Source organism: Canis lupus, chromosome 10, assembly GCF_003254725.2.
Source record: "Canis lupus dingo isolate Sandy chromosome 10, ASM325472v2, whole genome shotgun sequence".
NCBI classification, from domain to species: Eukaryota; Metazoa; Chordata; class Mammalia; order Carnivora; family Canidae; genus Canis; species Canis lupus.
Window position 1 is genome coordinate 65,509,226 of NC_064252.1, and position 16,474 is coordinate 65,525,699.

At 35.8% G+C, this 16,474-nt stretch overlaps 1 protein-coding gene across 1 annotated transcript in view; it reads right to left on the reverse strand.

The window, feature by feature from the left end:
• The window catches only part of RAB1A (RAB1A, member RAS oncogene family), a 28,057-nt gene that overhangs the window by 1,879 nt on the left and 9,704 nt on the right, over nt 1-16,474 (reverse strand). Inside the window, exons 2-5 of the mRNA XM_025469501.3 lie at nt 11,018-11,090; nt 6,195-6,290; nt 1,918-2,013; nt 213-344 (exon numbers count right to left, since the gene is read on the reverse strand). Of these exons, the coding sequence (XP_025325286.1) occupies nt 213-344; nt 1,918-2,013; nt 6,195-6,290; nt 11,018-11,090 (397 nt within the window). The remainder of the gene's footprint in view (nt 1-212; nt 345-1,917; nt 2,014-6,194; nt 6,291-11,017; nt 11,091-16,474) is intronic.

Sequence of the window (16,474 nt, forward strand, 5' to 3'; positions counted from 1 at the left end):
TTTTTTCCCACCTAGTGCATTTCTATCATCTGAAATGGGGAGTGAGGAAGGACTAAGTTTAAGTGAATCCATAGATACTGCATGGATTGTCACTATCTGCGTGATCCAGTGCACATATGTAGGTGGCTATGGCTGTCGTGTGACTCCACACCCACACACAATTCAAACTGAACACCTTCAAATTCTGGCTGAAAATCAAACTTGAAACATACCTTTGCTGTTGTGTAGTCTACTACTTTCTTTGTGGTCAGATCGCATTTGTTCCCTACCAACAACTTGTTGACGTTTTCACTGGCATAACGGTCTATTTCCTGCAGCCACTGTTTAACATTATTGAAGGACTCCTAAGAAAACAGACATTTTTAAGAATGATCATAGCTCTGGACACAACAGCTCTAAACAAGCAAGTAAAAGGTCTTTCCTGGCCTAAGAAGAGACTAGTGAGACAATTTGAGCTGTGCTGGGAAGAAAGTGAAGTGACATACTAAAATGACTAACCGTACCTGCATGAAAAAGAGATTAGAATTTGAATGCTTAAGAAAGAGAACATACCAGTTCATCATTAAACTACAGCTCAGTCAAATCTAGCTGTTTTGGAATATGCAATTTAAATGCACCTATAAAAACCTGGTTTTTGAAATTTGATAAAACGCTGGTTCATATACTAGAGTGCCTACCTACATGATAATACTAGAGATATCAAAAGATATTAAATAAATGGGTCCAAGGTAAAGAAAGATGTTTTTCTTTTTCACAGACCTATTGAGGGGAGGAAAATTTTCATACTTCATAATATCATGGTAATGACTTGAGATTTTTAAAATTAGCATCATTTCTTCTATTGACATCAGTGACCCAATACTTCTAATGGCACTAAAGTCTAGGATTCTAGCTATCTCTTAATTAGCTATGATTTCACAGTAGCAGTGAGATTTAACATCTGCCCCAAGAAAAATGTATTTAAATAGTCAAAGTTTACCTTTCATTATTTGATAAGAAAAAAAGGACCCTGAAGTTTTCTTATCAAAAGAACATTCATGGCCCCTAGACCACCATCTTCACACTACCTCTATATCCCCTATGTTCTTTCAACAGCTTATCTTTTAAAAGGGGGGAGGGGAAAATTTTTTTTTTAAAAGGGGGAGGGAGGGGAACAATGAGCATCTAAAGATTATTTTATTTTTTAAAGATTTTATTTATTTATTCATGAGAGAAACAAAGACACAGGCAGAGGGAGAAGCAGGCCCCATGCAGGGAGCCCGATGCAGGACTCGATCCTGGGTCTCCAGGATCAGGCCCTGGGCCAAAGGTGGCACTAAACCGCTGAGCCACTGGGGCTGCCCCAAGATTATTTCTTTTAGAGCAAAAGAGCTGCTCAAACGGGAGGATGGGGCAGAGAGAAAGAAGCAGCAGACTCCCTGCTGAGCATGGAGCCTGATTTGGGGCTTGAGCTGTGACCCCGAGATCACAACTTGAGCCTGAGCTGAAACCAAGAGTTGGCCACTCCACAGACTGAGCCACCCAGGTGCCCCCTCATTGTCCTCTTAAAAATCTTCCTCCAGCTCATCCTATTTCGGACCCATATCCTCCACACACAGAGACCTCTAATCTCACTTTTGACAACTCTAAGAGGTCTAGCAAATTCCTGCTAATACTTAACACCAAGAACACAGTACACACTAAACAATCCACAGTTCCCTATGAACTCTTGCTGAAATGATCAAAAGATTTAGTTGATAATAAATATAAGCAGAGTCCCTTGAAAGCAAATGTAAAGCCAATTACTAAATTTTCTATTAAAGGAAAATAATGTAAAATTTTGGTTGGATATTCAAATAATGGAGGGGAGAAAAATATCAATGTACCTGCTTTAAACTTCCTACTTTGTCACTAACAAAACGTACCCCCGGAACTTACCTGATCTGTCACGTCATACACAACTATGATGCCATGGGCTCCTCTGTAATAACTGGAGGTGATTGTTCGAAATCTTTCTTGGCCTGCTGTGTCCCACTGTTAAAAACAATCAAGAAATCCAAAAAATTCCATTAAGTAAGAGTTGGAGGAAAGGGAAGGAAGAGGGAGAACAGTTTAATTTACATAGTTTTGGAGATTATCAACATTTGACATGGAAACATGACACTCAGTGCTCACACTACTAAACCACTAATGGTTATTAGCAAATACCTGAAGGCTCAGAAAATGGATCATACCTTTCATATGCCCTAGAGCCCTTAGCATTAAGCAAGGCATTCAGTATGAATGCAGAGACAGGCTGACTTATTAGGCCGGCAGCTTTCCTAACACCTCGCTAACACTCTATACTTCCACTTGCTGGCACAGGCACTGAAAGGACCCAAATCTGGTACCTACTAGTCAAGACAGCATTTCAACCATCTCAGGAAGATACTATCTCAATCCGAGGAAAAACAATTTAAAGAAGAGGACTCCTTACACCTTTATAAAACTAATTTTAAGAGCCATTTACCACACTTCAACCATGTAGGCTTAAGCAATGAAAAGAAATGCTTACGTTGTTACACTAAAATTCTGGGTTTAAAAAACATTGTTAAAAACATCAAGAGGCAAACTCAATTGTTAAGGCTTGGTTTTAAGAAGAGCAATTACTCCTACTCAATGACCTCTTCTTAAAATACTTTAGTAATTAGAATAGCTACCTACCCCACTAAAAGTTACTGGTAAAATATAACAGCTTGACTGATGGGGAAATAAATAGCACAGTGGTTATTTAATGGTTACCAATAACAAAACAAAACAAAACAAAAAAATGGATTCAATGCCTAAGTGGAGATTAAGACGTAACAGCCTTTTTAAAAATTATTAAAAATTTTATTTTTAAGCAATCTTCACACCCAACATGGGGCTCAAACTCATAACCCTGAGATCAAGAGTCCACTGACCCAGCCAGGCACCCCAACAGCCTTCAAAGGTAAGAACTGTAAGGTTTTGTAATATACCTATGAACTTGACACTGATCTCCACTAACATCTTAAATGGCAGAACTAAAGGTTCAGGAACACTCCGTGAAATCTTTTTTTTTTTTTTTTTGTTTTTAAAGACCCAGCCCACTTAGGGGTGTTAAAAACAAGTTGCAATCCGGGGGGACATCCAAATACAGACTGGATATTAGAGAATATTATGACAATAGTGTCAATTTTGTTAGATGTGAAAATGGTGGTTACACAGTAAAACAGATGCATTCTAGAGTATTTTTGGAGTAAAGCATAATGTCCATAATTTAGCATGCTCCAGGAAAAAAAAGAATGAAGCGAATAAGGTAAAATGTTAACAACTGTTAATCTAAAGCAAACAAACAAAAACAAGTCACCACAGCTTGATTACCTTTTCTGTCCAAAGTACTAAGGTTGAGAGCGCAGAAGACTATTAAGATCTACTGTATAAGTGAGGAGCCTCAAAGTCTTTCAGGATATCCGTGAAGCAGCATGAGCTTTGGAGTCAAGGCAACCTGACTTCAAAACATCAAACCTACATTCCTGGTTATTTAACACTAGGGAGAGTCACCTAACACTTTGCTCATCTACAGATCCTAGGTATCACTCACCTTATTGAGCTGCTAACGGGGTTTAAATGAACTAATGTTTGCAAAATGCCTAGCCTGATTATAGAAGCTGCTCTATAAAATAGGGGTTCCCTTTCTTCCACCCACCAACCCTTTTCACAAAGAGAACGTTAGACAAGAAAAGGAAGAAATTGTTTCTGAACAAATGTTAACATAAATAATTGTAGCTAAGCAGAGGCATCCAAAGAGTAAGCTGTCTGATGTCTCCTCTCCGCTCTGAAAACTCCTGTGACTTTTCATCCTAACAGTACCTTCCTCTCTAACTGATCACCCTTTGTATCTAATTCTCCTTACCCCTCATAATCACAGGGTAACTGATTTTCCCACATTTGTCTTTCCCACTAAAATGGAATCTCCTCCTATGGGGCCCTGTTTCCTTCATCTATCTCTACAACTTCATATCTGAATGGATTTTGAGAAAAGGGCATGAATCCTGAAGTGCAAAGGAGGAGAAAAAAAATTCAAAGTCCAAATCAAAAGAAAATTTGCCACATGTAGTTCACACTGGCTGGACTCTATCTCATATTTGATTTGAGGAATCACATTTTAATAAAAGGCATTCATACAATGTGCAAGAGTGACTCGAACTGTAACAGGCTCTGGAAACATGCTTCCAGAAAGGAATGACTGACTTCAGGGGTAGAAAGTTGTGGTAAGATCAATCTAAAAGGCAGGCTGCCAATCAAAATTGAATTAATTGTGTTTAGGCAGTGCCAAAAGGCAGAAGAATATGAGAAATTAAAGGAAACTGGCTTCAGCTCAATATAAAGAATTAACAATCAAAAGTTATTTATTAAAAGAAAAAAAAAAAAAGGTGGGGCGGGGGACAACCCTCAGCAGTTCAGCGCCGCCTTCGACCCAGGGCCTGATCCTGAAGACCTGGGATCGAGTCCCACATCAGGCTTCCTGCATGGAGCCTGCTTCTCCCTCTGCCTGTGTCTCTGCCTCTCTCTCTGTGCCTCTCATGAATAAATAAAATCTTTTAAAAAAATTATTTATAAATGGAACTGCTTTGAAAAATGGTGAACTTCCCAGAAGTGTTCAAAAAAAGGCACCAGCTAGCAAAAGGAAACCCCCATTGAAGATGAAAGGAAGACTGAGTATCTGACCTGTAAGATGCCCTCCAGCCACAGGGAAGTAATAATAAATGGATGTTTCACAAACATACACTCAAATCTTATGAGCTCAATGATCACACATAATCATTTCACATTAATGATTAGACAGCTGAGTACATCTTTTTTTGCAAAAGTATTTGTGATACACCAAGTATACAGTTGGCAATCTACATATAACAGGAAAAATCAATATGGCACCTAATCTCACTAGTTCAAAGAAAAAAAGCTATTTTTGATAACTCTATCCTTGCAAGTCCTAATTTATAGTATCAAGTATGTTCACTTGTATTGAAGTCCACAGTTCTTTTGTAATGTACCTTCTTTTTTCTTATCAAAGGCAGATGAGAAAAGGGAGCAACTAAAAAAAAAACCTGTCAAACATCCATTTATTTGGGTATGTCACACGACCAGTAGCATTTATATAATGCCCAAAAGTTTACGATGGGCTTTCACATACATCATTGTGTGCACATACAGAGCTACTAAATTTGGTTCTCACAACTACCTTTTAAGTTAGTAAATCAAGTATCATCATGGTCATTTTAGAGATAAGAAATGGAGTCCCAGGAAAAAGGCTGAAGTAAGTTAAACACATGACTCTTTCACTAGTAAATACCAGAGTGAAGACAACATATCCAAGTTTTCCGACTTAAATCCAGAACTCCTAGCAGTCACTGGTTTTCTATGTTACCTCATATGAAGAGTCAACACCAAAAGATACTAAGAAATTAGTGTTTTTAAAGACCACTGGTATGTCCATACTGTAGTGCCTAAACCCATACAAAGGTGATACAACTGAACTACAATTGCCTATTTTTAATTTGGGGTTGGGGACGGAAGGAACCCATAAGGGGGCTAGGATGGCACAGGGACATAAAATACTGAAGAAAGCTGTAAGTCACTTGGTTCTCCCAGTAACTGTGGACAAGTTATTAAATCCCTTGGCATTAATTTTCTGAGCTCTAAAACATGGTAGTTCCTCTTCAATAAAATTCTTTCTACAGAGTTGGTACATACAATCTAATAAATACAAAAGAACTAAATAAAACTCTTCAACTGTCCACATATGAAAATCCTCTCCTAAGGTTCCTTTTAATGTTTCGCAGTATTCGGCACAGTTAGACACCAGAAAATGCTTAATCTACTTTCACTATTAAGACATATTTCAACTGAGACCCTTACCCCAACACCTCCCAACGCTGCTGGTAAAAGCACAAGAACTAGGACCAAGTTTGACTTAACAACATGTATTTCTTTGCTTTATGAAAAGCAAATTCAATGAGGAAGGCAATCTTAGAGAAATCTTTTTTTTTTTGAGAAATCATTTTAAGTCTAAATCTTATTCTACCATTCTATCATAGGTGCGTGATTCTTACGATCCTTTAAATTTTAGCATGTTAAAAAATGACAAATACTACATTCTAAATTTACCAAAATAATTTCCAAAAACAAATTCTAGTCTAAAAATGACTTACTATTTGAAGCTTGATTGTTTTCCCATCTAACTCTATAGTTCTTATTTTGAAATCCACACCAATTGTGCTGATGTAGCTTTCTGTATATGTATCATCCTGAAGGGAAAAAAGGTCAACAAATAAAATTAATGTTCAACAGAGGAAATAAGAAAACATGTCAACTTTTATCTACGAAGCTGAAAAAGCTTATAAACCATAACATGTTGAGAACAGCTACTTTATCCCACTCTAGTACTCAGTTCATGTTCAGATTACAATACATTGTTTAATAGTAGTTTCTTCTTAGGATTTTCTAAAGAACTGTCCTCTAATTTTACCAAACCTCTCTAGGCAAATTCTTTACATACATATCAAAAGAGGTCTCATATTTTCATTGATTACAAATGATCTTTCTAATCGCCTAATCAAAACTCCTGCTCCTCTGACCCTCCATCCAACGTATTCACCACAAAGAAATGATCATGTCATTCTCTTCCAGTTTTTTTAGAAGTCAATTTTATTTCCTAGCTATGACTTTTAAATATCAAGATATAATGCATATACCATAAAATTCACTTTTTTAAAGTACACAACTCAGTGGTTTTTAGTATGTTCCCAAAGTTGTGCAACCATAACCATTATTTAATTGCAAAACATTGTTATCACCCTAAAAAGAAACACTGTTAGTAGCAATCGCTCCCCATTTCCTCATCTCCCCTTTAATCCCAGAAACCACTATTAATACACTTTATGTCCCTATGGCTTTGTATATTCTGGACATTTCATGTGAATACAATCATGTATGTGGCCTTTTGTGTTTGGCTTTTCATTCAGCATAAAGTTTCCAAGGTTCATTCATGTTACAGCATGTATCAGCACTTCGTTCCTTTTTATGACTGAATAAGTTCATTGTGTGGACAGACAACATTTTGTGATACATCCGTCAGCTGATGGACATTCGGGTTGTTTCCACTTCTTGGCTACTATGAATAATGCTGCTATGAACATCTGTGCATAAGTTTTTGTGTGAACAATGTTTAAACCCAAACTTTTAAAATTGCACCTGTTTTTCTCAAGTATCTGTTATTCAGAACGGAAACAAAACTTTTAAGTGAAAATGTTTTTCAAAAAGATATGTGAATAGAGAAATGAGGCTATCACCACCTAAACCCACTGAATAATCTTAAAGATGCAAGCACAAAGCAACACCTACCAAGTACTCTGCTAACGAAGATGGGCCTAAATCTATTAAGAGCAGCCCTGTCTAACAGGGCTTTGATGATAGAAAGGTTCTATAATCTGTGCTGGTCAATACAGTAACCACTAGCTAGTGAGAATAAGGAACTGAATTTTAAATTTTATTCAAATTTAATTAAATTTAAATAGCCACATGAGGCTAGTAGCTACTATAGGAATATCACAGTTCTGGGGCTTCCAAATACTGTGTAACACAAGGGATAAAGGAATAAGTTTAAAGTAGCCACAAAGAAACAAAGTGACAAATCTAAAATGTTGGATAATATATATAACAACTGCCCAAGTTCTGTGAAAAGTAAAAGACACGAAAAATACATAAAATAAAAAAGGAGGTTGGAAAAACTCTAAGATTTAAGCAGCAAACAACCAAATAGAATGTACAGACCATGCCTGAATCCTGATTGAAACCAACTATGATACCATACTTCTGCGACAGTGAAATTTATTTTGTAAGCTGACAATCGCACTATTTTATAAGAAAATGACCAGTTTTTTACATTTTTTAAAAGATTTTAAGTAATCACCTGCAATGTGAGGCACGAACTCACAACCCCAAGATCAAGAGTTGCATGCTCCACCAATTAAGCCAGGCAGGCACTCCAAAAATGTCGTTTTTAGAAGTGCATAATAAAGTACATAGGAATAAAATGACACATTTGGGATTTGCATTGTAACACTCCAAAAAGAAAGAGAAGAAAGAAGGAAGGGGAAGGGGAAGGGGAGGAAAGGAAGAAAGGAAGAAAGGAAGAAAGGAAGGAAGGAAGGAAGGAAGGAAGGAAGGAAGGAAGGAAGGAAGGAAGGAAGGAAGAAAGAAAGAAAGAAAGAAAGAAAGAAAGAAAGAAAGAAAGAAAGAAAGAAAGAAAGAAAGAAAGAAAGAAAGAAAGAAAGAAAGGAGAAAAGAAAAAAGAAAAGAAAAAAAAAGAAGAGAAGAGAAGAGAAGAAAAGAAAGAAAAGAAAAAGAAAAGAAAAGAAAAGAAAAGAAAAGAGAAAAAAGAAAAGAGAAAAAAGAAAAGAAAAGAAATCAATGTGGGCAAGTCTCAGTAATAATGAATGTAATGTATACATGAAATTAAAACAAAAACGATCTCTTAAGAAAACTGTAAAATGTGATGAGAAAGAGTCCCAGGTGGCCAGAGGTAGCTATGCACATGCAGAATCACTGGGTAAAAGGATATTTTTAAAGCACAAAATGCAATGTGACAAAATGCTGGGTCACCATTACTAGGCATTCATTTTTTTCAAATCTTCTTTTTAACTGAATGTCTAATAAGTATCAGGTACTACAGAAAGTGGATGGAGAATGAGTGCATTCACTTAGCACTCCCACAACAGGTACTTTGTTGTAAGTACTTATTATAAATGCTTTGTCAGAGTTCTTCTAGGTCCCTAATGTGCCTTACTTGCATGCCACTGCACCACTGCACATGCTCTTCCTTCTGCCCAAGTTTTCAACATCTCTTTCTGCGTACCTCCTAATCCCCAGCTCCTGGGTCACAATTCTTATTCATTCTTCGATGCTTAGCTCAGGTACTACCGACTGTCCAAATGTTCTTGAACTCCTTGGCTAACAGAGATTCTTTCCTCTGTGCTCCTGCAGCTTGTACATTTCTTTATTATACCCTCTGCAACTCATCTCTATTCTAGGGGCCCGGAATCAGTATTTCTTAAATGCTTCCTGGGCAATTCTACTGTGCAGGTAGGCAGTACTGAACACCTGAGACTTACATCAAAAAGCATCCTAGAGAGGATTTTCTCAGACACAGACACCTCAGGCTGTAACTATGTTCATCGAGAGATGCCAATTTCTTCCAACATAACCTAGCACTGCTGATTTAATATTAGGGATGATTCCTGATTTTACTATTTACCAATTTAATAAAAATTAAGTACTACCTAATTTTAAAGTCTGTGATTTCAAATAAAACTGAAATTTTCATATTTATTGTCAATTTGTACTTCTTTTGTGAACTGCCTGTTTGTGTAGTGTTTGCCCATACCTCCATTAGGACAAACATCCTTTTCTTATATATTGAGACTATCATCCCTTCCTCATAATATGTATTTTTGCTAGTATCGTGTTTCCTAACATTTTTATGGATGTGACATTAATTTTAATGCAATCAAATTTAAAAACCCTTTCTTTCCTGATATGTTTCCATGTTAGAAAATATTTTCATACACGATTAAAGAGCCACCTATGGGGGGGAATAAAAAGAGCCACCTATGTTTTATTCTAGTAGTTCCTTGGTTTCACTGTTACATATAATGAAATTATATATTTTTAAATGATATTAATATAGTCACTCATCAGAAAAGTCACAGTATCTGGCATGCTATCAAACTCACAGTGATGAATTTTAAGTTTTCTAAACTTCTAATTTTCCCTTGAAAGCTTGAGTTTCATTACAGCAAATGCTATCAGATATTTTCCTTCAAAGATAGTCTCAGTTCATTTGAGGAAATGTCTGTGCAATACCACCAAATTCTACATTACCAGTTTGTCCATTCTTTCAAGTAAAACAAAAGAAACAAAAAAAAAAAAAAAAAGGAAAAAAAACAGCTATTTCAGCTCACAACTCAAACACCTATACAAGTGCTTTAATCTTCCTCAAGACAACCAACTAACATACTTCAGTCTGCAGTACAATGTACTCCTCATTTTTTTTTCCACACACAACATTGAAAAAAAAAAACCTCAAGGATCAAGATTTTTAAAAATTAATCATTTTTACTGTTCTCATCAGACACTCTTAAATGAAAATCCACCTCCCCACCACCCACCCCACAAATACAGGTAAATACTATGACTATGAATACAGTTCAGCACTTAGCACTGCCTTATTGTGGTGATGAGGCACCAGCAATTTTACCCACCACAGCATTTGCATCATCAGAGCAAATGTCAACACAGTGAAAAAGGCAAATGTCTTTTGTCTTAGTACTAAGTAAGTACTTACTTAGTAAATACTAATGGCTTAGTATTATTAGGATAAAAGTTTTAATCTCATGGACCCTCTGAGAAAGTCTTGATGATCCCCAAGGGTCTTTGGTCCATACTCTGAGAACCAATGACCTAGACAGTGAGAAGGAAAACATGCTAAATTTGAAGGCAGTTGATAAAGACTATGAAGGGGACTGTGGATTCTATTCAGTAGGTTCAAAGTTATATACCTATTCGTAAAGTGCAGCATATAGAACACTATGCCATTGTCAAAAAAAAGTTAGTACCAGGCCCTTTGTCTTTAATTCGACTAAAATTTTAGTTGAAAATTCATTTTTTCATCAAGTCACTTGAACACAAAAAAAAAAAAAAAGTCACTTGAACACAGGTCAACTATTTGAACTCTACCAAGAGTATTAGACATTCTAAGTTTAATAATCATGCTTTGCTGAATTTCTTTTAAAAGCAAAAGCATTTCTTCTACTTTAAGAGTCTAAGATATCACTGGGAATATATGCTTGGAGGCTTTTAAACATATAAATTCTGGAAGAACTACTTTAATCTGAATAAAATTGTTTAATCCTTTGTCTACCTAGAAAACACACACGGCATTAATTTCTTTAAAGGCATTTCAATTTCAACTTACTGCAAACCTAAGAAGGAGGCAAGACTTTCCAACCCCAGAGTCGCCAATCAGAAGTAACTTGAATAAATAATCACTGCAAAAAGAAAAAGAAGATTATATTAATAAAAAGCATACTGCACTGTAAGTTCTACAACAAAAATATAGCCAAGAATAATAGCTCATCCGAGGACTTCTGAAAGGCCCATAAATGGCTTCAGAAGCCAAAACTGCAACCAACAGCAGAAACCCTTTTTATGAATCACTGGACATGACAGAATTATGTAAAGTTAAGATATAAGCAATGCCACCCATGGTCTCTTGAGATCAATGAACTTCTACTTCCAAGGAAGGAATGAAAGAACATATAAGTCATGTGTACTCCTGGAGAGCCCAAGAGACTTACGCTAGATAAATCCAACTCCTCTGCACTATTAGAATACAGGGAGTTAACTTTCCACTGTTCTTGCCAATGAAACATAAATCTTTCTTTCAAATTCCAAGACCAGATCAGTATTTCAGTATTTCATAGCAATACTCCAAAGAAGGGGCTTTTACAACCCTTTCCTAAGTGGAAAGTGGAATCTTGCATCTAAGTGGAATTCTCCCCATTAAAAAAAAAAAAAAAAAAAAAAGGATCATTTAACTTCTGAAAACCTGTATTAAAATATTTTAGACTTGAGATGTGGTAAGATCAAATGCTGTTTATGTCAACACACAACAAGAATGCTTCCTAAGTGTGTTACAAATTATATTATGGTTAAATGAAATTAGTAATCAATTTTCCAAAAATCAACTTTTCCAATTACCATATTCTTCATTTAATTGATGAGAGTTTCTGATAATTTAAGGTTAACAGCTACTATAAATAATATGAACAGTTGAGCAGTCTTCTCTGCAAAGAAATAATTATTGCTAAAGACTACTTTTGTTCTCTTCCAAACCATCAGCTTTACTACATGACCAGAGAAACGGAAGAGAATGGCAAACAAAATCAAAATTGAATACACATACCTGGAGAGTGCAATTAATAGCATGTTATTTGCATTGGGGCATTTAAAATTACCTACAACTAAAAAAAATGGTAATAAAATCACCTACTACTGTAGTAGCTTATCTCTAAATTATTAATTTCCAAATGTTCAAGAGAATTCAGAGATTTGAGACTGCTTAAAAACATTTCTCTATAATTTATGAAACAGAACACAGTAAAAATATTGACAAAAATATGCAAATCTAAAAATAGAGCACACAGGTGAGAATTCTGGTATAGAGAAAGAATAATTTAGCAACCGGTAAGACTTTACACCTATTTTTTCTTCATTCCCCAAGAATTTGGATTTTCAGTCTACAATATAATTTGACTTGAGTGAAAAAACCGTATTATTCTAGTTCAGGAATCTATAGAGTTACAACTGTTAGTAATCACTCTTCCACTTTAGATTTTCTAGCAAACCCTATTCAATGTTCTCAAATCAGAACTTCCTCTAGTTTTTTTCATGTCTAAATATTTAGACACTGAATATTTTCTCCTTGTAAGTAGTCTAGAGTTTATTTTTCCCTACTCTTATGTCTGACATACCTTGTCTATAAACTGAATTATTATTCTGTGTATCCAAAATCTAGCATTGTACTTTTACATAGCACATGCCAAGACATTAAAGAACATTTTAATTTTGCATTTTTTTTAAAGATTTATTTATTCATGGGAGACAGAGAAAGAAGGACAGGTAGAGACACGGCAGAGGGAGAAGCAGGCTCCGTGCAGGGAGCCCGATGTGGGACTCGATCCCAGGTCACGCCCTGGGCCAAAGGCAGGCACTAAACCGCTGAGCCAGCCAGGGATCCCTAATTTTGCATTTTTAATCAGGTCTCTTTCATTGTAAAACACTACTAAAGATGATCTACAGCCAACCTTGATTAACATTTTGGGCAAAAAAACTAGGGGGAAAAATGGATGGGGCCATGATGTCAAAAGGACACAGGAGCCAACCTGAAAGAAAGTTCTCTCGCTGGCCAAAAGGAGAATAACTTGAGCCACAAAATAAGCAACCATGAATATGGGGTTATAAGCCAAAGAATAAAATAAAATCTATGAGTTCATACTGGTTATCAATTATTAAATAGAAAAGTGGGATAAGAGACTAATCTTCCTTACTTACAAGAGTCCAAATAGTATGTGTTGAAGGAATTCAGAGGTAGAAACTCATCAATAGATCACCACAGTAATAACTGCTACAGGCAAAATCCACTGGTGAATGCTAAAATTTGTGAATGAAACTTCAAGGAGAAACAAGATATTTACATGGCCTCAAAGTATGTCCCACCCCCAAATATTACTGTGGCAGCTTTAACATATACCCACAGATTCTTTGAATACTCCTCCCTCTAGAGGATGAACTTAATTCCGTTTTTGCTGAGTATGGGCTCTTAATAACTGCTAAGAGTATGGAAAGGGAAATACAGTAACTTTACAAAGTAGAAACTTGACAGACACCACCTTAACTGATTAAGGTGAGTATCACCAGGAAAAGATCATGTTGATATCATGTACCCTCTAAGATGACGTGATGAGTAGAGTGCTTCACCTTTACAGTATCTTCCCCCAAAGTCCAGAACCCCAGTCCAATTATGAGAAAACTCATACAAATCCAAATTGAAGGACATTTTGAGAAAATACGTAATAGTACTCTTTGGAAAGTGACAAGATCATGAAAAACAGGACACTCTGAAACTCACAGACTGAAGGAAGCTAACACAGAACAACTAAATATGACATGGTATCCTGGACTAGATTCTGCAACAGAAAACAAACAGTAACAGAAAAACTCAAGAAATTGGTAATAAAAGTCTATAGTTTAGTTAATAACACTCCAATGTTAATTTCTTAAATGTACCTTAGTATGAAAAATGTTAATATTAGAGGAAGCTAGGTAAAGGGGACATAGGAATTCTCTGTACTATTTTTACAACTCTTCTATAAATCTAAATTCATTTCAAAATAAAAAGTTAAAAAAAAAACCCACTAAGTATGAAGACATTAGTGAAATGGGTACAAAACCACAATCTTTTTGAAAAGAGTTTTTAAACCTAAGAGAGACATCGTGTTTCTTTGTGTTTTCTCAAGTTAAATCAACATAAATAAAAACTTAATACCTGCTTCTGAGGCACGAGTATTTTTTTTATTTATTTTTTTAAAAGATTTTACTTATTCATGAGAGAGAGAGAGAGAGAGAGAGGCAGAGACAGAGGCAGAGGCAGAGGAAGAAGCAGGCTCCATGCAGGGAGCCCGACGTGGGACTCGATCCCAGAACCCCAGGATCACGCCCTGGGCTGAAGGCAGCGCTAAGCCACTGAGCCACCTGGGCTGCCCACAAGTATTTTTATTATCAGAGAAAATTCTTTTGAGCTACTTGAACTTAATAGCAACGCAAGCAGATATTATTTTAATTTTAAAAAAGAGATAATTCAGTGAGAAAGCAAAGAAAGGTAAAACTGACACAGATTAAGGCTAGACGGGTAGTTCAGGGAAATTAACAGCCTTTAACAACTGGATGGTGGAGCATCAAAGATAATAGCAAGTGAAAAATGTTTTGCTATCAGTTTTTCCTATAAGTCGATTCGTGGTCTACTTTGGCATTATTGGAGATTCTTTATGTCCATTATTTAAGATCTGAACATAATCTTGATACCTCTACCATCTTTGCATGCAAGCACTAACAGAAAGTTTCCTGTACCTTTAAAAAAAAGACTATTGTGAGAGTATGTAACATTACACTTTTAAAAAATCACGAAAATAAACTTTGGTTCAAAATTCTACTTAGGTAAAATGGTTTCCTTCTCATGGAATTACCAAACTACATACAAAAAATATGTAGTAAGGGATGAATCTGCTTATGTCGGAATCTAAAATGCTACTGGGAATTCTAAACCCTCTAAAAGGACTGTTTATGTGAAACACTATCATTGTGAAAAGATTATATTTTGTTTAGTATAACCCATTTCACATTGTTTTAAATTTTCACAAACATAAAAAATGTGGGGGAAAATGGACACGTCTAAATTTTAGGATTACAATTGATATTTTCTTTTTTATACTTTTTTCGCAGTCTGCAGCAAGTCCATGATACTCTTATAGCCAAAAAACAACAACAAAAAAATGTTGACAAGAGGAATAAGTTTTAATCAGAGGGTTTTTTCAAAGACTTAATATCTTTGCAAGTTTGCCCAGAGTAACTGACATAACACAAATGATTTCTAAGTAGGTAGAGCAGGGAAAGTAAATTTGTTTTTTCATCTGGAACAAATTCACTTGCATGATAGGAATCATGTTATTTTGCCATTTTATAAATGTCGTAACTTGAAAATAGCCTAAAACTAAGCTTACATATAAAATTTAAAACAAAATTATGACTGATACTATGACGTAGTGGCCAAACATATTTTAATTCACTATTAAACTATATACACTATTAGACTTTGGGGTATGGAATGATTAATTAAAACTTGGGCTACAGTTTAATTGTGTCTGAACCTACTTGGTCTTCTTCACTCATCTTAAGTATGATCCACAGAAAACAATTCAAAATTGACCATCAGGCTGGAGAAGCGGTAACAACTTTTAGTTCTTTCACATATTTGTACGTTGATTTTTAGAAAGCACATATTACTTTGAGGATTAAACTAAATAAAAAACAAAATAAACCTTCAGCTATGGACAAAAGCAGTCTGTTAGTCAAAATAAACAGTCAAAGAACCAATTATCAAGAATCTGAGAGTACAAGAGTTGTTCCTCCAAATTTAAGGAAATAGCTCAGCAATTTTTTAAAAACTGTCCCCATAATCTACTCCTAATACTACACATTTTTTCTTTCATAATTAGAGACAATTAATTAGTTTTCCAGATTCCATTTTAGCTCTATTTAGAACAGTGTTCCAAAAATTCAAAGCTGGAATTATGAAAATGAAGTTTGGTAGTGCTAAAGGAAGTGCCAAGTCATACATGAGGACAAGAAAGTAGATAGATGGGTCTTACAACCTATAAAACAAGTATTTGCTGAAAATTATTCCAAGGAGGAGGTGTATCATCCACTACCTCTTTTACCTTTCAAAGCCTGCATGGGTTTTACAGCTGGAAAGACCTGTATTTGAATCCAGGCTCCATCGCATACCAGCCGTCAGGTCTCGAGGCAAGGGACTCCCTCACCACACGCCTCAATTTCCTCATTTGTGGGAGATTCTATTAGCACCCTCTGCCACCCAATTAGGCTTTTCGTCAGAATTAGAAATAATGCCTCTAAAACCTGTAGCACAGTATCTGGCACATTACAGGACCACACAACAATAAGTGGCTATTATTATTCCTCCTCCCTCTCCAAATTGCAAGGTAACTTGATGGAAACCTTCAAGAGCTGTGACATTACTTTGAAGCTATTTATCCAAAGCTTCTGTTCAGATGATAGGTGACAAAATGTCACAGGA